This window comes from Poromitra crassiceps, assembly GCF_964638095.1.
Source record: "Poromitra crassiceps genome assembly, chromosome: 12".
NCBI classification, from domain to species: domain Eukaryota; kingdom Metazoa; phylum Chordata; class Actinopteri; order Beryciformes; family Melamphaidae; genus Poromitra; species Poromitra crassiceps.
In genome coordinates, this window is record NC_139632.1 from 13,589,972 (window position 1) to 13,613,119 (window position 23,148).

Genomic DNA, 23,148 nt, shown 5'->3' on the forward strand with positions numbered 1-23,148 from the left:
CAAAATGTCCTTTTGAGGCCCCTCGCTTCCCACCTACATGCAGCCACCCTGCATGCATACTGGAATGCCGGGAAGAATCAGTGAGCAATGACATCATCATCAGTCTGTTACTGTGAAGACCCCCCCACCCCCACATAACCCTCATCATATAGCCTTTTGGTCACTCTTCTTCTCCAGGTTGCATCGAGGGGACTGATCGCTCACTCAGTCAGACAGACAAAACCACCACAACTCCATGTTTAAATTGGAGATGAGACCGTTCATAAATACAGCACAAGTGTAACGACGTTCTGTAGGTGGTACTTGCAGCAACCCATGTTAAGGGCTTGCCCAGGGGTGGATACGAACCGCCGACCTTCGGCTTGGGAGTCAAAGACACTAACCACTGCACTAGAGAGCTAGGCGGAGCTGATCAACATGCCTTTATACTGGGGAGTGAGTTTAACCAATCCACTCGCTACCATACTGGACTCATGAGGAATCCGCGCTGCTTCACCTCGGTTACACAAGCAATCTGCCCTTTACAGGAAAAGCAATGGCATTGAACATGACAGTATGCTTTCCAGTTAGGATTCTACTTCCTTTTTCTGCAGAGATCATGATGATCAACATGATTTTGACCCACATGGATGGATTGGGCACACAGTGTTCTTAACATTAAGATTCATCACTATCAGGCTCCCTTTCGCTCAATCAATTAAACGGTAATCACCTTTATTCTCAGGTCTACATTTAAAACATGCACAAGCAATTTGACTTGGAGAGGTCCAGTGCAGGTATAGGCTGCAATCAATCAATCAATCAATCAATCAATCAATCAACCAATCAATCAATCAATCAATCAATCAAGCAATCAATCAATCAACCAACCAATCAATCAATCATTCTGTGCAACAATAATTCAATAAAGTGTAATCTGCGGGTCTATATTAGTTCTAACTCAAGCTTGAACAGAACAGAACAGAACAGAACAGAACAGAACAGAACAGAACAGAACAGAACATCAATCAATTTACAATAGCCTAGTGGCTAATGAGAAGTGTACACTTCTAACGACTGCTGTTAACGCGACTCATAAAACGGCCTAATTATTTACTTTACGCACATTTTTCCCTTCTCCGCCCGGTGGACAGCAACCAATGGGTTTGCGCCAGAGTCTGAGGTGCTATTTAAGAAGCCGCCGGTTCAAGGTGGTTCAGATATCAACACGCTGCGCGCAACAGGGGACGCACTGGACTTATTCTCAGAAGGAATATAAATCTCTTCTGCTTTGAGATCCGATCGTTTTGAGAAACTCTGCCAGCGACCTTAATTGACGAGACATTTTCTCTCAAAAGAACAAGTTTGAAAAGAGATGAAAGGGTGGCAAGTTCGGTGTCTTTACTTTGTGTTGTTGAGTGCAGCGGGACAGTATGTGACGTGCTTGGAAGAAGAGCTCGCAGATTCCATTTTTGGTGAGTTGCCAAACTTTACTCTTCTCCACATAGGCTATCATGCATTGACTTTCTGCAGAACAAAAATAATTGTTCATTTGTGTCGCTGACTCGCAGTCGCTACAGATGACGATGCTGTCAGTGAAAAAAAAAGCTTGTGGGAAGTAAATCTAATTATTTTACAGTGCCTGTCTGTCGCGGTTTTGTGTGTCTAGAGTGGACGGAGCCGCTATGAGAATATTATAATATTGGGTGTGGGATATATTTCTAGGTCGTTGGCTTGGCTAATGCACCCCTATCTCGGCTATAACACGACGAGATGGAAAAGTTTGTTTATAGCCTGTTACATTGGACGCGGGGGGCGGGGATATTTGTTCTCTCACCCGGGGTTGTGTATAATTATCCAACTGAAATTACGAGTATATTACAATATGGGCCATATAACGGTTTGCCTTAGCCTCATAATGCAAGTGAAATTAGCAGTAGCCTAAAATATTACTATATGGGCCCTGTAACGGTTTGAACCCTTATGCAATGCATATACCACGGTCACCCCAACCCCCACCCAGCTCTCCAAACCAGCACCACCCCCAGTGGAGAGTCAGCTGACCCAGTCTGCCTGTATCAGGTCCACTTTGAAACTTGGGCAGATTTGTAAGTGAGGTGGCAGGAACAAAGCTGGGAAAACTCTTGGTTTCCATGGAGCGCTGTCTGACCAAGTGAACCCTAGTAACCCCGGAGGACTGATCTTGTCTAAGGCAGAGGCTCATTTACTGAGGGGCCCCAAGGGGCCTGGGCTTATTGGAGCCAGTCATTCAGTTAGCTATAGTCAGGCGTCCCGGGACCTCCCAGCTCAGATTTACACATCTGACAATAACACCAGCTAGACACAGTCTTTTCTTTTCCTTCTCTTCTTCTTCTCTTCTCTTTTATTATTGTAATTATGAATATTTGAATACTAAATGCTCCGTTTTTGGACTACAGAAAAGTGTCCTCCTAACTCAGACAACTTAACATTCCTGTCTTTCAGGTAACTTCCTGGACCCTCTGAAAGACTTGTTTGAGCAGAAGCATGACAGCAACAGCAGCACGGTTGCCAAATTCTCCCTCCGGAAACCATCCCAGCCCGAGGATGACCTGTGCTACATTGTTCCTGGCAAACCTGAATCCCTGGCAGCCTGCACCTTCAACAGCACCTCCAAAACCTTCATAGTCATCCATGGATGGACGGTGAGCAGAGATCTTTCGACCTGTTGCAGCATGTTCCTGACTTTAAAACCCTCAATCTGGTTTTTGCCAAGGGCTTGGATTGCATGACTGGGTTTTGGGTTTTGACTAAGCACAGATGACTATTGATTGTTTCCCTATTTCCCAAAATTCCAGTGCGATGACTGTCCATGCTGTCTAGCCACATTCACTTAATTAACTTTCTTGACAAGCTGCTTTCTTGACAAGTTGTAACAAGAACTGGTTTCACCAAAGAACATGCAGTAGGCTATGGAAGACCTGCAACAGACTTTTTAACATCATTCTGCCCTCACCAGATTCACTAGAATTGCATGACATGTCGCTTTTGATTAGTGTACCTACTTAGAACCGTAATGATGATACATTATGTGTTTGTTGTTTTGTCTGTCATATCAACAGGTGAGTGGGATGTTTGAGAGCTGGGTGGCCAAGCTAGTATCAGCGCTGTATGAGAGAGAGCAGACAGCCAACGTCATAGTGGTGGACTGGCTCAGCACGGCCCAGAACCACTATGTGGTTGCAGCCCAGAACACCAAGGCGGTCGGACGGGAGATCGCTCACTTCATCGACTGGATAGAGGTCAGTGTGACTAGGATTCCATGGGTTTCAGTCTAAAATATGACATGCATCAATATATTTGTTTTTGGGGGGGGGGTGACAAATTTTAATGCTTAAATTTTTTTTTATTCAGATTACTGAAATTATGCTATTTGGTTTGCATACCACCTAAATTAACTCGTAAACTCAATAATAATTCACAGTCACCTTTACCAGTAGTAGGGGGGCACGGTGGCGCCTCACAGCAAGAGGATCCTGGGCTCAATTCCCACCTGGGACGCTGTGGGCGTATCCTCACTGCCCAGGTGGGCTCGTCAAAAAGGGCCTTTCTGTGCAGAGTTTGCATGTTCTCCCTGTGCTCCCCTGGGGTTTCTTCCATATAGGAACCCCCCGCTAAAAAAACTTGCAAAAAAAACACATTTACCAGTCATCATTTTGTAAGAGGTGTCATCGTTTTAAAAATTGGGGACATTTTGGAGTGAAACCTGTTGCAATTTGTTATTCTAGTCGTTATGTTTTACATTGTTTACTTCTTTGCCTTCATTAATCATATTTTCATGAATGTACTTTTTAGGAGACCACCAACATTCCTCTTGAGAACCTCCACCTCATTGGCTACAGCCTGGGGGCTCATGTGGCAGGATTCGCTGGTAGCCATGCCACCAACAAAGTTGGGAGAATAACTGGTAAACACACTAGGTCTTAATGAGACATAAGATTTGATACGACATCTTTATAATTTGGTGTATCATCATCTCTGTGGCTTGTGTAGTTTTCTTTTGCCGTTCTCTGATGATCCTCTGTGTCTCCAGGTCTAGACCCAGCCGGTCCTGACTTCGAGGGGGAGCACGCCCACAGACGCCTATCCCCAGACGACGCTCACTTTGTGGACGTCCTCCACACCTTCACACGGGGCTCCTTGGGTCTCAGCATTGGGATCCAGCAGCCTGTCGGTCATGTTGACATCTACCCCAACGGCGGCAGCTTCCAGCCCGGATGCAACCTGCGCGGTGCTCTGGAAAAGATCGCTAATTTAGGACTATTTGGTGAGAACAACGTCTAGCTTTATTATGTTGACTGCAGACAAAGAGATATATTTTGGACTGTAATGGGGCGGCAGATTTGATCATTATACCCATGATGACCGGTGTTTAGACAGAGAGCCTCAGTGTTGTTCTTTGGTTTCACAGAGATCATTCTGCTAAGTAGATACATACAGAATCTGACAGCAGACAATGTCCCCGCTTTACACCTTGCATTAATCGGAAAAACCACCTCAGGTGGTCAGGGATGCATTGTGACCACAAGTGGAATGCAATTGCGTTCTCAATCCACATACAACAACTACGTGGGTGGAAATACGTAATCGCGTGCTACTGTTCCAAACCAGTGAGGTAGCAGCCATTAGCCAGTTAGCGTAAAACAACATTCTCCTCTGTTCTTGTTTTCTGTGTTCCAGTTGTCAAAAAGCATACAATAATTCCATACAATAGCACAGCTTCACAGTACTTTTTTGTTTGTTTCTTTGTTATTTTTTTTATTTTTTTGATCCGCACAAACGGACCTTCGGTAACGTTCGTTTGTTCTCGACAGAGTGATCGGATCTCATTGTCACACTGGAGACATATTAATACCAGCTGTAAATGTACCGGAAATCAGGTTAAATCATATCTAGATACAATCTGGATACGAGACACATTTTAATCCAAAGGCAGTTGGTTCTTATTGTCTTATCAGTCTTATTGTAGGGCCACTGATAAGAAAAGGCCGAGGTGAAAAGTCATATTTCTTCTGAGTGTGTGGTCAGAAAAAGGAATGGAGGGTTCTAGGATGATCTCTCAGCCATTGTAGCAATACAGACAAATTACTTCACGTAGTTTATGGTCCAATATAATGTGTTAATCATAAGCTTATGTGTTTTAACTATAATCCCCTCTGGTTGCTCCTCAGCCATCACTGATGCGGTGAAGTGCGAGCACGAGCGTTCCATCCACCTGTTCATCGACTCCCTGCTGAACGAGCAGGAGGCGGCCAAGGTGTACCGCTGCGGCAGCAACGACATGTTCGACCGCGGCATGTGTCTCAGCTGCCGCAAGAGCCGCTGCAACACAGTGGGCTACGACATCAGCAAGGTCCGCAAGGCGCGCAACGTCCAGATGTACACCAAGACGAGAGCTTCCATGCCTTTCAGAGGTGAGGAGAGGGGCCCGGTCAGGAGAAGAGCCGTCGATGACAGAAGATAGTTGTGTAGTTTAAACATATTACTGCCGTCAAAGGAAAACTAAAGATTTGAACCTCAATTGAGGGATTGCATGGTCCTGTATGTAAAAGTCATTGGATTAATAAAAAAATACATGGTGGTCAAGTTAAAGCAAAGCTATTACAGATTGTTGTTCTCTCCTCCCACAGCGTATCACTATCTATTCCAGGTGTATTACAGATTGCTGTTCTCTCCTCCCACAGTGTATCACTATCAGCTGAAAATCCACTTCTCCAGCAAGGTGAACCGCTCGGAGATGGAACCGTCACTCACTGTCTCGCTGTTTGGAACCAAAGGAGAGGCCGAGAACCTGGAGCTTAAATTGTGAGCGGCCTAATTGAAAGCCTTTATAACGAGATGGTGCACGCCACGGTGACTTCCATCTCACAAGTTATATGAGTCGTTTTATAACACGCAGTAGTCAAAGGCAGTAGCACGAGGCAGTAAAAGTATCATGGATTACAACTTATATCATCGTCTTTGTTAGGCTTGTGCTTGTCATCGTTTATGCTGCATAGTTTAGCGAGGCAAGTTAAATAAAGCATTCTTATTGGCTAGGATTGGATGAATAATTCACACTAAGTTAAATAAAGCATTCTTATTGGATAAGATTGGATGACTAATTCAGACTTTTCTTCATTCCTACTCGTTGTATCGGCAGGAAGGAGAAAATAACGACAAACAAGACTCATTCATTCCTGCTGGTGACAGAGAAGGACATCGGCGATCTCATGATGCTCAAGTTTAAATGGGAGGAGTCAAACGGCTGGTCTGCCTCCAACATGCTGAAGATGGTTTCCTCCTGGTGGTCGGGTGACTCAGACGGCGCCAACATGGAGGTTCACAAGATCCGCATCCGAGTCGGCGAGACGCAGCAAAAGTAAGTTGAGTTATACTCTATCAGAAAGACTTTCCATTTGAACTCTAAATATGATGTAAATCTGATGATGAATACAGTTTAATATTTGTATTAGTAGTAGTCAAGAGTTCCTATACACAGGTCTGGAAAATCTGGAATTGCATGGAAAAACAAGGTGGTAATTTCCAGGTCTAGATATGTTGGAAATTGCACAAAAGAGTTATGGAAAGTATGGAAAAATAATATGATTCAACTGGTCTAATATACATGCAACTTAACACCTTCTGTGTTTTTAGCCCCCTGCCATCACACATATTCATTTGACAATTTTATCAGTCTAACACCAAAATCTTCAAATCTAATCAAAGGTCTGGAAAAAGTCTGGACTTTTGAAATGGTAGCTGTGTAGGAGGAACCCTGAGTAATAGTAGAAGAATATTTTCAACCCTTATCTGGCCTTTGCTGAAGCAGGTGAAATGCTTGTTCACTGGACATGTTTGTTTTCTCTTAATTTCAGGCTGGTGTTCTGTGTGAAAGACCCCCAGGCTCAGAGCTTAACGCAAGAAGTCACATTTGTCAAATGTAAGGACGAGTGGAGGAGAAACCCAAGACATGCTCCTAAAAGGTGAGATGACTTCTGTAGTGTTTTCATTATTATTAACATCATTATTTATCAACTTTTTATTGACAATTATTTCTTCTTTGTCTGTAGAATAACCCTGGCGAACCACTAACGCTGAAGAACAGGCGCACTTGTTGAAAGCCCTCCACTCCATCTCAGCACTTAGTAAATAATTTATACAGCTGTAACTTATTTTAGTTCTCAAATTATACAAAGATATTACCGCCTTGTAAATATGTACAGAAATGTGTGCATTATTATTATTATTATTTATATTTAAAACATTTGAATACGTATAATATTTTGTAAAGAGCTGTTTTTATGACACATAACTGTAACTGAAATGTTGTACGAAATGGAAAATGCCATTATCTTTGGTGTACACTCCAAAGAGATGGATGTTCTACAAAGTCACTGATGTCTCACATAATGAGATGATGATGACTGGATATCCTTTATGGTTCTGGAGGTACCATTGCCCTATTGTGTAACACACCTCAAGGTGGTGAAATTCATATTTATAGTGACCACTATAAATAAATAAATAAATATATAAATAAATAAATAAATAAATAAATACTTCACACTGATTAGGAGTAATGCCTTGAAGGTCTGTTAAAAAGGACCCTTCAAGTGAATCTTCTGAGGAGTTTCTTAAGGTGTTTTATGCAATAGGGTACCATTTACTTAACCTTATGTATTATGTAACTAATGGGTAACCTATAGCAGAGCATTCACCACTGTGTGTTCTCAGCACTATATGTGCCTGTGGGACCTGTCTCAGTGTGCCTTAACGGTTGCCAGAAGTAAGCTTTTGCAAAATGAACTTGTCTTAACCCAGCGCTAAGAGTTTTTTTTTCCATCTGAGAGAGCATATTGTACAGTGAGTGTTGTTTCAAAGGGTCTGTAAGACTGTTAATGTTGACTATGGTTCTGAGATGCACATTATTCCAAGAACTTTGTGACTTTTACTGAAGCACTTGAGGATGCAAGAGCTCTTTTCATACCGTTTGTTGAATGGTAATAAGTACTTTTTGCAGCATTTCTACTGGTACGCATCAGCCAGATATGTTACGTTGAAGCTGTTACCTCATTTAAGTGCCTGGAGTTTTGTCTGCCATGGTCCAATTAGTGTGGCTAAATTGCAAGAGGCATACGATGTCCAGAATGAGGTAGAAGGCATATCAGTGTTGTCTTTGTGTTATGGTATCTTTAATGAGGTTCTTGTGAATGAAACTTCCTCTGCGGACTTCTGATTTGTTAATTATCTACTATGCTCTAATATTAATAATAACAATTCCACTCACCTAATGTCCGATATTCACAAATCTGTAAGCAATATGTAAACCTTGGCTCTATAGAGATCGGTACTGAAATCATTGTGATTTAATTTCCACTTATTTGTATTCAGCCTTTTGAAAAAGTGGAAATGCTATAGGCTACTTTTGCACTGAAAGCAGAGGAAGAGATTACTAAACCAAGTTACTTGTACAGCGTGTTAAATGTAAATATGCAGATGATGATAGATTTTTGTCTGGAACACTGCTAGATATATATTTTTACCTTTCGAACTTAATCTGTAAAATGTGCATTTCTAGAATCCTTTGTATGTACTTGTAAATATACCACTGTACTGTGTAAATACATTAATAAACCAAACCTACCATCTACACAAGATCGTCCTGAGCCTGAAATCAGTTTTTGGCTCTTAAGTATTCACAAAATCATAAAACACTTATCAATATCATTATCATTCACTAACTCAAGGTTGTTTATTGTTATTTGCTGTTTAAAGGGTGATAAAATGTGTAATTTCTTTATCCAAACTATTATTAAACAATTTAAACTCCCCCACATCTGTTTTTCATATAAAAGCACTAGTAATTCTTAAATTACCCAAAACTAAGCTCTGTGATTCGTTAAGGCCCTTGTGTTTCTGACGCCATTCTGTTTGGCCGACTGTGACCCAACCAATGCCAAACAGCTCTGGAATAAAGAGGTCTGAATCAAGACAACAATGCAAAACCTGTTAAGGCCTTCATTAACATGGGATTCTTCGCCAGAGGGACTGGTGTTTTTGGGTAGGCCAAGGTCATTTTTCAGTTTTTCTACAGATTGTGAAATTGCAGATTGTAAACTTTCAAATGATGCGGCACACATTTCAATCTGAAAATAGTTGAAGAAGATAATGCTTATTTGAATGTCCGTACTCCTCATTCAGAGAAAATAGTGCTGAAAGTTGGTTAACAAGTCCTGAACAAGCTTAGTTTTCTATCAAATTATAAGTATTTACTGATCCTAAAACTGTTGTTTGTTCTATTGAGTGTGTTCTTCAACAAACCTGCATAATATGAAAAAAGTTGTGATTTTTCTACATTCTTCCAAAAATAGCCTTTTGTCTTGATTTGTGCGATTTTGTTGCCTACCTGTTAACCCTTTCACCAGCCCTTGTGTCACATGCATTTCAATCATGTCGTCATTCAGTCAGTGATTCATTTTTGAGATGACAAAAATGTTTACTCTCATTTACAGTTTAGTTTAGTTACAGTTTGTCATTTTCCACTGTAACCCTGCAAATGACCGTACTGGGTCAACCCAGGTCCATTTGTCCTCTGCTGTGTAGACGAGTTGTCATGAGTTGTCAAAAGCTGGCTCTGTGCACCGAGGCTGAATTTAGCCCTCAGGTTCAAATAGCAGCAGCAAGGACACAGCCAAGGGAGAGTCCCATCAATCTACCCGTTCATGAGGGCAGGTGGCTGTAACTCAGTGTGGGCTGCTGCACCACACTTGACAGCAGGGACATTTTCCACAACACAGAGGCAAAGTGAGATATGAGATGGTCTTGACAGTTCACCTTCGCAGCGCAAAAATCCTGAATCATTTCGTTGCAAACCATAGACCCTGCGGCATGTGGAACATGATAGAAAATATAAATCTCTTGAATTTGGATTTGGCACTTCAAAACCTCAGGTGAACTCTGACTGCATTTGTATTAAAAGGGATGGCAGGGGTCAAAGGTGGCTAGTCCAGGTCGCTCCCGTCCAGGCCGCTCCTGTCCAGGGTGCGGCCACAGAGACAGACGGTGCAGCCCATCACTGCAGACACAGTCAGAATAGCCAGTAGGATGGCCCACCAGTGAGCCTGCGGAGGACAAATCCAAACATCACACATCAGAACGGCAGTATGCAGAATATAGTGTCTCTAACTAAAGGGACACCATGGCAGTACTTTGAATATGGTGTCTCTAACTAAAGCAGGGGTTCCCAACCTTTTTGGGAATGTGACCCTACTTTGACGTCACAAAAATCTAGGGACACGAGACATTCAAATTCCGGTACGCCATCGATAATATCATTAGTGACATCGTCAGTGATGTCACATAGTATGCTTCTTTTTCCCCACAGAATTCGGACTTTAATCTGAGAATTCTGACTTTAATCTAAGAATTCTGACCTTTTTTCTCAAAATTTTGACAGTGACTCGGAATTCTGACTTTATTCTCAGAATCCTGATTTAAAGTTATAATCTCAAAGATTTTCATAAAAAAAAAAAAAAAAAAATGAGAGTCACTCAAAATGTTGATTGAGGCTATGGTCCATTGATGTAATGTCACATAATGCAACACTGATTGGATCTCACCTGCAATTACCACTCATCGCCATAGGCGTCACCCAAGAGAACAAAAGTGAAATCTTAGAGATTATCACGCTTTAAACTCAGGGGGAAAAACGCAAACACGATGGCAATTTGAAATGTTGATGGTTATCTTCACCAGGCTTTTGTTATGGGGAAAAGTTTTAGGTTTTGAGTCAACCGAGAAATGTCTTGTTAGCATCAGTGTTTCTCTCATTAAATTAAACTGTACAGATGCTAGTTTTCAATGAGGGATGCTAATATATAATAATAATAATAATAATAATAATAATAATAATAATAATAATAATAATAATAATAATAATAATAATAATAAAGGTAATAATAATAATAATAATAATAATACAAAATTAAAATTAAAACTAAGATTAAAATGGTCAAGGTCAATTGCATACACACAGCCATTGCTATCCTACAATAATCACCCCATAGGCTACTGCTATTCTCAAAGCACTTTACCCAGTTAATGGAGTGCATTCAGTTACAATGATGACAACCTAACCACATACTTGGTTGAACTAGCGAACTGTGTGTTGTGGAAAAATTATGTGTTGCCACATCACAGCTATATGACCTTTACCTCTGCACTAACAGTAAACGAGCCAAAGACAGACTATACTCAGCCTATACTGTTTATCAAAACACGGAAGATATACCGTACATTCAAGGTTCACACATTTTTGAACTGATGGCTGACACATGCGTCTCCTCACGTGGACATTCCTGATTCTCCGTGCTCTCCAAGCGAAACATACTCTCTAAGCCAACTGAGACTGGAACATCTAAGACAGCTGAAGATCAAAACAGGAAGCTTCCCAAAACACACCGAGGATGCAACATCTGCCGCCTCCTCGAATCTTCTAGATTCCTAATGAGGTCATGTAAACACTTATGTCATCTCGCCTGCATGTCAAAAATGCTGTTTGTAGCGTGACTTTGTTAACCTGCCAGGCAACCTCTGGCCTGGCTTGATGGGCAGAAAAACACTGATAAATAGTAACAAATAGACATCACATTGCCCACTAGGCTGGGTGCTGGATCAAAAAATACCTTTAAGATGAAAAGATGTACGTGTGTGGATCCTTCTTTTCACCAGAAAAACAATTATCCCATACGTCTGAAGGTGTTGAAGTCACCTGGTCCAAACTGAGGTGCAGCTGCAAATCTATACATTTACTATTATCTACATCTACATTAGTATGAAGACGTGAGTGAGGATGTCTAAACTGATGAGATACAGTATGCTAAATATGGTATATTTCTGTAGGCTTGTCTAGAGAGCAGAACCTGTATGGCCAAATACAACTGTATAACCAGCCTCATAACCTCACAGCCAGAGCGTTCCTGACAGAACTATGGACAAACACACAGCTAAAGCAGGACTTGAACCTCCGGGCCCAATGTTCTGAAGACCACAATGATAAGAAGTCGTTATGACATCCTCCATCATTTCATTCATGCTGATTGTGTTATTGAATCAAAACAAAAGCAGAAACCTTCATCCACTCTGCCAGGTCATCAAATTCGTCCAGATGGAGGAAGGAGTTCTTCAGCCTGGCGATGGGTCCGTCTGCATCAAGCAGCCGACAGACCTGCAGCTTGTCGCAGTAGCCCCGATTCCAGGAGCAAGGCGCCCCGGGCACCAGGGGAACCCGCTTCTTCTGAAACTGGAGGGACAGCACTGAGGAGGTGGTGCTGGCACACGTCTCAGGCTTCGCTGTACAGAAGAAGAAGAAGAAGAAGAAGAAGAAAAAGAAGAAGTCGTCAGATTGGAAATAGAGCTGCAGCAGTCAGTTTAGAATCCAAAGGAGATTAAAACAACTGAAAATATGGCAGCAGTGTCAACCAGTCCAACACATTTAGAACTGGATCCCAGTCTGCCTAAACTGGTTGACAAAATGAACCAAGAGCAACATTTTGAGCTTACAGAGTTTCAACTTTCACGTACAGAGCCGACAAAGGTGAACACCAAATCGGCAAAGCACAACTCCTGTGCAAAAGTTGCTTCAAGACCGTCCAAGTCAAGAGTGGTATCAAATTGATTGCCATTGTATTTTTGATTTTATTTTTTACAGATTTAAACTTACAGTAGTGTTGGTATTGATTGTCGTATTGTGACAAGCCTGTCCACCTTGGTGAATTTGATTGGTCATTAATTTTCTTCGATTTTTCTTTTTGTCCATTCATTTAATTTAATAAATTGGAATTGCACATAATTCACGTTCCTTACCTTTGATGTGATTTTCAAAGCTCGTTAACAAAACAGCACATGATGTCAGATGGCCTCTCACACTAATATCTAATGGAACAGTATAATGTGCTGAGGGTAACCTCAGTGCAAATTGACACAGGCTGATCTGACCCAACTGTAAACACATTCCTCAGTAGTAGAGGACGCACGGGCCTGTGCGCTTACCGGGCTGCTGGCAGCACATGTGGCATTTCTCCTTCATGGAGTCTCCTGGACAGTCACACTGCTCCAAGCTATACTTCACACACAGGGACTCAGCACAGGACTGTGGAGAGAATGAGACAGGTTGAAGATGAAAGGATGCAGAAGTACGAAAAAAGCATAACAGGGTAAAAAGTACAAGAGAGATTATGTGAATGTCCGATCAAGCCGGAGGTAACACGGGCTCGAACCTACAAGGGCCGCAGGTTCGAGCCCCCATGTTACCTCCGGTTTGGTCGGGCATCCATACAGGCACAATTGGGCGTGTTTGCGGGTGGGAAGCCGGATTAACGGTATGTGTCCTTGTCGCTGCACTAGTGCCTCCTCTGATCGGCCGGTGGGCCAGTTTGGAGGGGAAGGGAACTGGGAATAGCGTGATCCTCTCAAGCGTTACGTCCTGACGGGGGAAACCCCTCGCTGTCAGGTGAAAAGAAGCACCTGGCGACTGCACATGTATCAGTGGAAGCAAGTGCTAGTCTACAACTCTCGATTGGCAGAGGGGGTGCAGCAACGACCGGGACAGCAGCATGTTTATGGCAGGTCAGAATGTAGGTGAGGTGAGCATGTAACTCCCTCCCTTCACACCACTGTGAGATACATTTGGAATGTACTGTATGTAGCCTATGAAAATGTTGAGCAACATTCAGGAGTGAATTCCTCCCCCCCTCCAGTCCAGAGAACACGTTGTATCTTCAGAACAGATGAAAGAATCATGGAAATCTGGTCAAGATGCAGCTCCAGAGGGGGAAAACCAAACCTCGGCACTGCTGACTCATGGTCACCTTGATTTGATCAACCCCATGCTTAGCAATGCTGTGTTGTAATGTTGGGTTTCTTAACGTGGCTCGCACTCAGAACTATTGGACCATGAAACATCTGACTGCATCTAGATATAGCCTGCCCTGAGGCACATTTTCAACTTCACCCTCGCTATTACATAAACTTCTTCTTCTTCTTCTTCTTCTTCTTCTTCTTCTTCTTCTTCTTCTTCTACATGTAAATGTGTTGATGGGATCCCACCACTAAACACTCACTGTCTAGGTTCAAATGGTTCCAAACGGTGCTCTTGTTCCCCCTCCTAGAATACTATATTTATGCAGTATTAAAGAGGTGTGTGTGTGTGTGTGTGTGTGTGTGTGTGTGTGTGTGTGTGTGTGTGTGTGTGTGTGTGTGTGTGTGTGTGTGTGTGTGTGTGTGTGTGTGTGTGTGTGTGTGTGTGTCTAAATGAGATGTGACAATGGCTTTGCAACATCACTGTACACGATGTCTTGTTGGGCAATGGGGTTGAAGAATGGGGTTGCTGAGTCAAACACTGCTGGTTTGGTGGCTTTGGCTGCCTCACCCCGTTGAGGCAGACCCGGGTGCCGCTGCTGCAGACGGCGAGGTTCTCCTTGGGACTCGGATCGGGACAGACGGCGGAGAGGCCCGAACACACGCTCTCTCTCTGGCAGTCGGTCTCCTCATCACAGCTGTCCCCCGTCAGCTTAAACACACAGCCCTGACCACAGCACAGGCCCTGACTGGGACTGCACACACACACACACGCACGCACGCACACGTACGACGCACGCACGTGCGCGCGCACACACGCACACACACACACACACACACACACACACACACACACACACACACACACACACACACACACACACACGATGCATGCAGAGTCAGGCAGAGATATACACATGTGGCCAGAGAGAATTGACACACCTAGGAGAGGTAAACAAACAGTTTAGATCAAAAACATCTTCATAACATTGTGGTGTGCTGTTCTAGTTAATTTCCATCACGTGCAAAACGTCAGTATCAAAATGAAAACAATGCCAACATAAAGCTCTCAGCTGGTCAGTGAGAGAGCAAATGTAGCAGCTTAGCCTAACTCCTAGCTTTAAAATTGGGAAACTTTCATCGCCAAAATGGCAAGTTGGATTGTTGGAAACTATTTTCCAAGGGCACTGCCGCTAAGCGCCGCTCATCGAAATTCCAAAATGGAGACCTGCGCCGCCAGACTCCTCTCACAGAAGCGAGGGGAGGCTGATGGAGGGCATAAACACTTGCCTTTCACACCAAAGAGCCGTGTTTGCGTACCACTGTGTCCAAAGTCTACATAATCAAAGTTGTTTTACCTACCTAAATGTAACCTAAGTTGTTTTATTTGCGTTTAACGTTGGAAATTAATCGCCGTTTTGTTTCAAATTTTTGTTGAGTTTCTATTATCCGTGGTTTCAGAAATGTAAACTGAACATTTTATTCTGGCGATTGGGTTGCTATGTTTGCAGTACCTGCAGACTTTACCAGGCTTCAGGCGACACTGGACTCCTACAGGTTCCTTAGCGCTGAAGCAGCAGAGGTCTTTGTCATTGTGACCGATATCACACTCCTCCCCTTCCTCCAAAATCTGGTTTCCACAGATGGGTTGATCACTGACTGCCGAAAAAGAATAGACATTAAGTGACCGACAGCCACTATTTTGGAAGCAGCTGTACATGGCCCAGAAACAGCGACATGAAGGTCCCTCACCAACAAAGCAGTCATCCTTCTTCAGCCTGAGGAGCTGGCTGATGTGTTTAATGCTGCAGGGGGAGAACTTGTCGTTGTTCTCCCGCACCTCGTCTGTGGCGTGAGGGAACATCAGGTACCTGCCTTTACCTGTGCTGGAACCAAGGTTCCCACAGTTGGCGCCCTCGTCATGCTGGAACAGAGACCAAATACCAGAAATGAACACTCTGAGTAGGCCTTTCTTTGGATAGTATGCATATGAAAACCAGTTTATTGGACATTTCCATTCAAAGTACTTAGTTGGGAAGTTGGGAAAACACATCTAACTCACATTGAAATAAAACAGGTTATCCCCCTCCTAATCACAGGCTTGGGAAATGGACTCTCTTTACTGCTGAGTTTCATTGGCTTGCTGAACTTGGTTATACTAGGACCTAGTATAACCAAGTTCAGCAAGTAGCCTAACTAGTGGAGGAGGAGGGACGAGCCAGGATGGGTCAAATGCAGAGGACAAATTTCACGGCGCCTCCAAAGCATGTGTGTTACTGTGTACCGGCCGCCATGCACCTGTGTGCATGCTTCTATGGTGTTTGTAATAAATAAAGATGGCGTTGTTCCATCCTGCTTAATCTTAATGAACTTTTAGGTAGCAAGTAAATGCCCACTGAACCAACAAAAGGCATGTTGTACGGTACAACATGCCAACATATCTATGTTATCACACTAACCCATTGGCAATCAAAAGTTTTCATTAGAAACGGATGCACCTGGATGGGGAAGGTTGTGTTCCAGCTGTAAATGTAGATGGGACACCAAGGACAGAACAAAAAGCTCCCCCTGCCTAGTCATACTCCTCCTGCCTAGTCATACTCCTCCTGCCTAGTCATACTAATAGCAAAAACTGGAACTGGTGGGGGTTGGCCTCCACCAGGGCTGCGCCTTATCACCTATGTTTGTGATATTCATGGACAGGATTTCGAGGCGTAGTCGGGGGGTGGGGGAGGGGTTGCAGTACGGTGGGCTGAGGATTGCATCGCTGCTTTTCGCGGACGATGTGGTCCTGATGGCATCAGCGGTCTGGGACCTTCAGCACTCACTGGATCAGTTCGCAGCCGAGTGTGAAGCGGCTGGGATGAGGATCAGCACCTCTAAACCTGAGGCCATGCTTCTCAGCAGTAAACCGGTGGAGTGTCTCCTCCAGGTAGGGAATGAGTCTTTACCCCAAGTGAAGGAGTTCAAGTATCTCGGGGTCTTGTTCTCGAGTGAGGGGACAGTGGGGCGGGAGATGGGCCGGAGAATCGGAGCAGCGGGAGCGGTACTGCGTTCGCTTTACCGCACCGTTGTGACGAAAAGAGAGCTGAGCCAGAAGAAGGCAAAGCTCTCGATCTACCAGTACATCTTGGTTCCTACTCTCACCTACAGTATGGTCATGACCCAAAGAACAAGATCACGAATACAAGCGGCCAAAATGGGTTTTCTCAGAAGGGTGGCTGGCATCTCCCTTAGGGACAAGTTGAGAAGCTCAGTCATCTATGAGGGACTCAGACTAGAGCTGCTGCTCCTTTACATAGAAAGGAGCCAGTGGTTCGGGCATCTGGTAAGGATGCCTCCTGGTCACCCCCCTAGGGAGGTGTTCCAGGCACGTGCAGCTGAGAGGAGACCACGGGGCAGACCCGGGGCTAGGTGGAGAAATTATATTTCCACGCTGGCCTGGGAACGCCTCAGGATCCCCCAGTCAGAGCTGGCTAATGTGGCCAGGGAAAGGGAAGTTTGGGGTCCCCTGCTGGAACTGCTACCTCCATGACCCGATCTCAGATAAAGTTGAAGATGGATGGATGGATGGAAGGAACACAAACTAAAAAGAAGAAGAATGAGGACAAGAAGAGGAGGAAGAAGTCCATTTCTGTGTATTTCAGTCTATTTTGAGCTGAGCGTCAAACTAATTCATAGCACGTCGATTCCAAAGCCATGGTATGGATACTGTATATGGGTGAAGGGGAACTAGGCCAAAGGCTAAAGTCCTTCTTTACCCAGAAGTCACCCTCCATCACAGCCCACCCATCTCTTACCCTCGCTATGCCTGCCATAAATCTCAGGTGAAGCCAGTGCTCTGATCTCTACACTCTGTCTGGCCTGGAACAAATGAGACATGCTTGCCACTGGAGCCAGGATACTGAGAACATAGTTTAATTTATGAAGAGCCCAGACACTGACAAAGCAGAACTAATCTGCCCAGGAACGCCTCAGAAGAGTCCTTGGTCCATGGAAGTGTGAATAACACAGTGAAGGTTGAGAAGGGAGGCAGGGGGTCTGGCATTTGGGGCAGTGGGAGAAAGGCTGCAGGTGGCTCCATATCTAGCAGCTGCTAGATAAAGTTAGCATGGCAGGAACATGTGTGCCTGGCTGCACATGCAATTGAGTGTGCACACATGCTGTCCTATGGAGCTATGCAAAAAAACAATTATGGAGAGAGGGGGGTGGAGAGGTGGGGGGGGGGGGGGGGGGTGTGCTCCTCCTCCCATTTTACGCTGGAGGCAATGGTGCCTACAAAACACACTAGCCAATAAAGACTGAGGTCTATAATGCCCATGAGTGTATCATTCACTGACGATTTTCTACCGTGCAATGCAAACAGCCCTGTATGTCTAACAGCCCTATATGTCTAACAGCCCTGTATGTCTAACAGCCATGTATGTCTAACAGCCATGTATGTCTAACAGCCATGTATGTCTAACAGCCATGTATGTCTAACAGCCCTGTATGTCTAACAGCCATGTATGTCTAACATAGCCTGGGTAAACCCATCCCCCACGTGACCTGCTCTCAGACCTGTTCTCAGTCACTATGAGACTATGTGACTGGGAACTGAGAGAGCAGGTCACGTGGGGGCTGGGTTTACCTAGGCTATGTCTAACAGCCCTATATGTCTAACAGCCCTGTATGTCTAACAGCCATGTATGTCTAACAGCCATGTATGCAAACAGCCCTGTATGTCTAACAGCCCTGTATGTCTAACAGCCCTGTATGTCTAACAGCCCTGTATGTCTAACAGTCCTGTATGTCTAACAGCCCTGAATGTCTAACAGTCCTGTATGTCTAACAGCCCTGTATGTCTAACAGCCCTGGATGTCTAACAGCCCTGGATGTCTAACAGCCCTGAATGTCTAACAGTCCTGTATGTCTAACAGCCCTGTATGCAAACAGCCCTGTATGTCTAACAGCCCTGTAACAGTCCTGTATGTCTAACAGCCCTGTAGGTCTAACAGCCCTGTAAGTCTAACAGCCCTGTATGTCTAACAGCCCTGTATGCAAACACCCCTGTATGTCTAACAGTCCTGTATGTCTAACAGCCCTGTATGCAAACAGCCCTGTATGTCTAACAGCCCTGTATGTCTAACAGCCCTGTAACAGTCCTGTATGTCTAACAGCCCTGTATGTCTAACAGCCATGTATGTCTAACAGCCCTGTAACAGTCCTGTATGTCTAACAGCCCTGTAGGTCTAACAGCCCTGTATGTCTAACAGCCCTGTATGTCTAACAGCCCTGTATGTCTAACAGCCCTGTATGTCTAACAGCCCTGTATGCAAACAGCCCTGAATGTCTAACAGCCCTGTATGCAAACAGCCATGTATGCAAACAGTCCTGTATGCAAACAGCCCTGTATGCAAACAGCCCTGTATGTCTTGTGGGAAGTATCTAGAGTAAACTGAAGAGCTGGACCATTGAGATTGGTCTGTATTGTCATTCAATGCACACTCCACACTGTTGGCTACTGACCACGGTCCTGACAATAAGGCCAGCAGCCCCAAAAGGCTTGTGAAGGGTAAATGTGAAGAAAAGTCTTGAGAAACTTGAATGGATTGTGCAAAAGGGGGGATTCAATATCAGAAAGGTGTCTCTATTGTTTTGTTTACTCATTGTAGACTAGGTACTGTATTGGCCCTCAGGATGGCTACTGACCGGAGCTCCCAGGCTGTGCCCCAGTTCATGGGCCAGGGTCAGCTGGACGTGTCGAGGTGCCAGGAACTGTCCGTAGTTCTGAACTGTGACCAGACCTGTATTCAGGTTGGCATTACGGCCATTACGTAACTTTGCGTGCTGCGAACAAACTCCTCCCCAGTTACCTGAAGAACACAGAGATGAGAGGACAAGCATGTTGAAGCGGGCAGGACTGCTGTTGCATTTTCCAAGGGGTGCTATTCACATGAACATGATGATAACGGGTTACTTGGAATAAGTCCAGTCCTAAAAATGAGACTGCTATAAAATATTGATGATATAACAACACAAAAAGAAAGGCTTATATACTCGGTATGTGTAAATGGGTGACAGCTGGACCATATTTCCCCTTTACAGTTTGAGTTGCAATCCCAGAGTGAGGTAAGAACAGTGAATTTAATGACATGCATGACAGCTCATAAATAGATCATGTTTGTGTATTATATCCATACTGTAATAACTGTATAGATAACGCACAGTCCACAAGTCCAATGAAAGGGAACCCGCGTAGACCCAAAGTAAATATACCCACAAGTCACTTTACATTCTGGTTGCATAACTGACCTTGAGCTAGTGGAAATTCCTTAAGCTAACAAGGATGTTTTTAGCTAGTGGAGCGTTATCGACTTCTGTGGCCCGTTGGAGGGGAGGTGCGGAATGACAGACAGACCTATAGACCTGCTGGCCCCCCCCCCTTACATCAAAGCCCCTTTAGCCTCCAATGGTCTCCTCTGCTTTGGGGTTTACATAATGCCCATTCCTACAATTCAAACCAGCTGGCCACATTCACATGAAAGGACGGCCGGGAGTTGTGACATCATCTTTCAGCTAGCCAGCCAGAAAGCTGGCTTCAGAGAAACCAGTCTTATTGGTCAAGCCGAGCTCCAATGATATGGTGCTTTGGGACGTTTTACATGGACACTTACATCACCTGCTCGTGGATTAGTCTATGCCAGGATGGTCCCTCGTCCCAAGGCTTGACTTCAATTAGTTCTGAGAAGAAACCATCTCTGAAAGGCTCAGGTAATGAAACGGACAAGTTGCTTTGTGACCTCTCTCACGCTGGCTTAAACAGGGTCAATCCTACTTACTGCACAGCACATACTGGCCAAAAAGAAATGGATACTGAATCCAGAAAGAAGTTGACCTATCTCTAATCTAAGACCAAAGCACTTCTCGATTTACTATCCAACATCTTCTCATCCATGTTCACATCCTTGGTCGTCCCTCTCCATCCTCTTCCTTCTCTACCACCTTTGCCTCACCACCGCCACCAAGTCGATCGATCGCAGACCGTGGGAGCAATGACCATGTGTCCATCCTCCCTGCATTGGTCCCCTCCCCGTGTGTGCCCGTGTCTGGCTCAGGTTCGAGGCCTCATCAGTTCCCATGCTGTCACGTGAGTTTTATGTAACAACTCTTACACAATGGCGTCAGCAGGACCAATCAGCAGTCTAGGTAATTTTGGGAGGGGGCTGTCTGGTAAGGATGTCGGGGGGCCATGTCAGAGAGATCTGCTGAGTGAGTAACACACACCACTGTGTGGGCCTCTGGATCTCCGACTGGCATGTTTTTGTTCCAGAGGGTGGCGTAGGTGTGTGACGTCTAGCCACAGTGAGGGACACTTAGAGGTCGGAAATCAAAAACAAACAGCCCTTATCTGTCCTCTAGTAGAAACAGTAAGTATGGGTCAGGCGCACAGAAGACAAAACTGTCTTATGGCTGTTAATGGCCGTACAGTAATCCAAGACTACTTCATCTTTTTGGTATCTGACATCACATGATGGCTTTGGCTGGTAATGATGACGTCTTTCAGAGATTTCCATTTTGAGGAGATGATGGGGGAAAATGAGGGTGATGGTCATCAAAAACACTGCTCACTGCTTGAGTGAGCAAAGCCAGGGAAAACACGGAGGGGTTTCATGTCCAGAAGCTGCCAGGCAAGATTCACACGGCCAAGTTCATCAAGAATTCCGAATGCGTCACCAGAGCGTTCCCGCTTTTGACCTAAAATGCCCCCCTCCCCCAATGGGCCATTCAAGGAGCTGGGGTTCCTAGAAAGAGTATTACTTTGGCGGTTGTGGTGTACGCTCCAGCCAAGCTGAGGTTCCTGGCGCAGCTATAATAGCTGAGAGGGGCTGTGTTTTTGTCCCCTCCTCCTCCTCCTCCCCCTCCTCGTCTTCGCCAACAGAAAGGAGCCCTAATGAAAGACTCCTATTATTAGCCGGCTGGATAAACAGTGTCCGTAGAAACAAACACTTTTCCAGATCAGTTACACCTACTACTGCACACACACTCGCCATCGCGGGCAAACATGCACACACTGAAGTGCAAAAAAAACACCATATGTGTAGATCAACTCACAACAGCATAGACAACAGGCACTCCACTCATTCACGAAGCACACACACACATAAGCAAACAAACACTTTCTCACACGAACAAAGAAACAACAGTAAAGTGGCGGATACCCTTGGATAAACATGTTGTGATTGGTGGAGCGTTGTAGACAACAACCTTTACAACAACAACAGACTTAGCAGCCTTAGCAAACGTTCTGACTGTTAACACTGGCCAAGTCGTGGATGTTGGAATGATCGTGATCCATATGCACTGTGTCTGTACCAGAAGTGACACTGTACTGGAATCTTTTATTGTACGATTCAAAGATGTACTACCGAATATTAATCGATTATTCATGCCGACATGACCTATAAAAACAATTAGAAAAATTGTCAAATCTATGAGCTGCCCACTTGGGTCATGGCATGGGAAATCTGACAGTAGATCTGGGTCACATGGTGAGGAGGGACAGGTTGAGCGTTGGCAGCAGCGACGGTGAAGAAGTTCAGCATGTTTTTCTCTGGAGGATCAGAGATTGTTGATGCACCTCCAGCTCCCTTCACTATCACTATGGACACCCTTCCTTTCCAGAGGGCTCTTTGTCAACAGAGGGACAACTGGAGTGTGTGTGTGTGTGTGTGTGTTTGTGTGTGTGTGTGCGCGTGTGCGTGCGCGTGTGCGTGCGTGCATGCGTGCGTGCGTGTGTGTGTGCATGCGTGCGCACCTGTGCGTGCGTGTGCGTGTGTGCATGCATGCGTTTGTATTTCTGGTGATGCATTCTGGATGGTGACAGCATGTTTTGGCGTTCTGGTCTGTAGGCTACTAAAGAAGAAGAAAAAACTTCCATGGTCCCCTCAATGTTTATTAATGCTGTCAATACAATTGTGGGTTGGCTCTGAATAATTGTGTTTCCATGGGTCTCGAGCTACATGCTTTCCAGAGTGGATTTACCAACATAATATTTACATCGATATTTTTGGTTTCATAAACTTTCATTGTCTTTCAAAATAAACCTTTTGAGGAATGAATAATCGGAGAAAGGCACGAAAGAAGAAGAAGAAAAAAAAGGCCCTCCTCAACTACAAACACATTGTCTGGTGTGGAAAATTACTATCTGTGTCTCTGCAATCAGTTCACTGCACAGGAGGAGGAGGAATTTTACTGGTGTGAAAGCTTGAGTGGCAGCGGAGGTTTTGGGCCCCCAACCCCCATCCTCCA

General features: G+C 44.5%; 2 protein-coding genes across 3 annotated transcripts in view; one reads left to right on the forward strand and one right to left on the reverse strand.

The window, feature by feature from the left end:
- The first annotated feature begins 1,248 nt into the window (after window positions 1-1,248).
- On the forward strand, window positions 1,249-8,641 carry lpl2a (lipoprotein lipase 2 a). Its single transcript, XM_083646980.1, has 10 exons — window positions 1,249-1,454; window positions 2,464-2,663; window positions 3,081-3,260; window positions 3,814-3,925; window positions 4,052-4,285; window positions 5,190-5,432; window positions 5,703-5,823; window positions 6,161-6,379; window positions 6,876-6,983; window positions 7,071-8,641. The coding sequence occupies exons 1-10, from the start codon at window positions 1,355-1,357 to the stop codon at window positions 7,090-7,092; spliced, it is 1,539 nt and encodes a 512-aa protein (XP_083503106.1). The 5' UTR covers window positions 1,249-1,354; the 3' UTR covers window positions 7,093-8,641.
- A 146-nt stretch (window positions 8,642-8,787) lies between these two features.
- LOC310785863 (disintegrin and metalloproteinase domain-containing protein 10) overlaps window positions 8,788-23,148 on the reverse strand; it is a 38,521-nt gene continuing 24,160 nt past the window's right edge. For both annotated transcript variants that reach the window (XM_083647026.1, XM_083647025.1), the window contains 7 exons: window positions 19,549-19,712; window positions 15,610-15,781; window positions 15,372-15,516; window positions 14,429-14,612; window positions 13,051-13,150; window positions 12,131-12,351; window positions 8,788-10,121 (listed from right to left, as the gene is read on the reverse strand). In XM_083647026.1, the coding sequence (XP_083503152.1) occupies window positions 10,002-10,121; window positions 12,131-12,351; window positions 13,051-13,150; window positions 14,429-14,612; window positions 15,372-15,516; window positions 15,610-15,781; window positions 19,549-19,712 (1,106 nt within the window). In that variant the 3' untranslated portion in view covers window positions 8,788-10,001. The remainder of the gene's footprint in view (window positions 10,122-12,130; window positions 12,352-13,050; window positions 13,151-14,428; window positions 14,613-15,371; window positions 15,517-15,609; window positions 15,782-19,548; window positions 19,713-23,148) is intronic.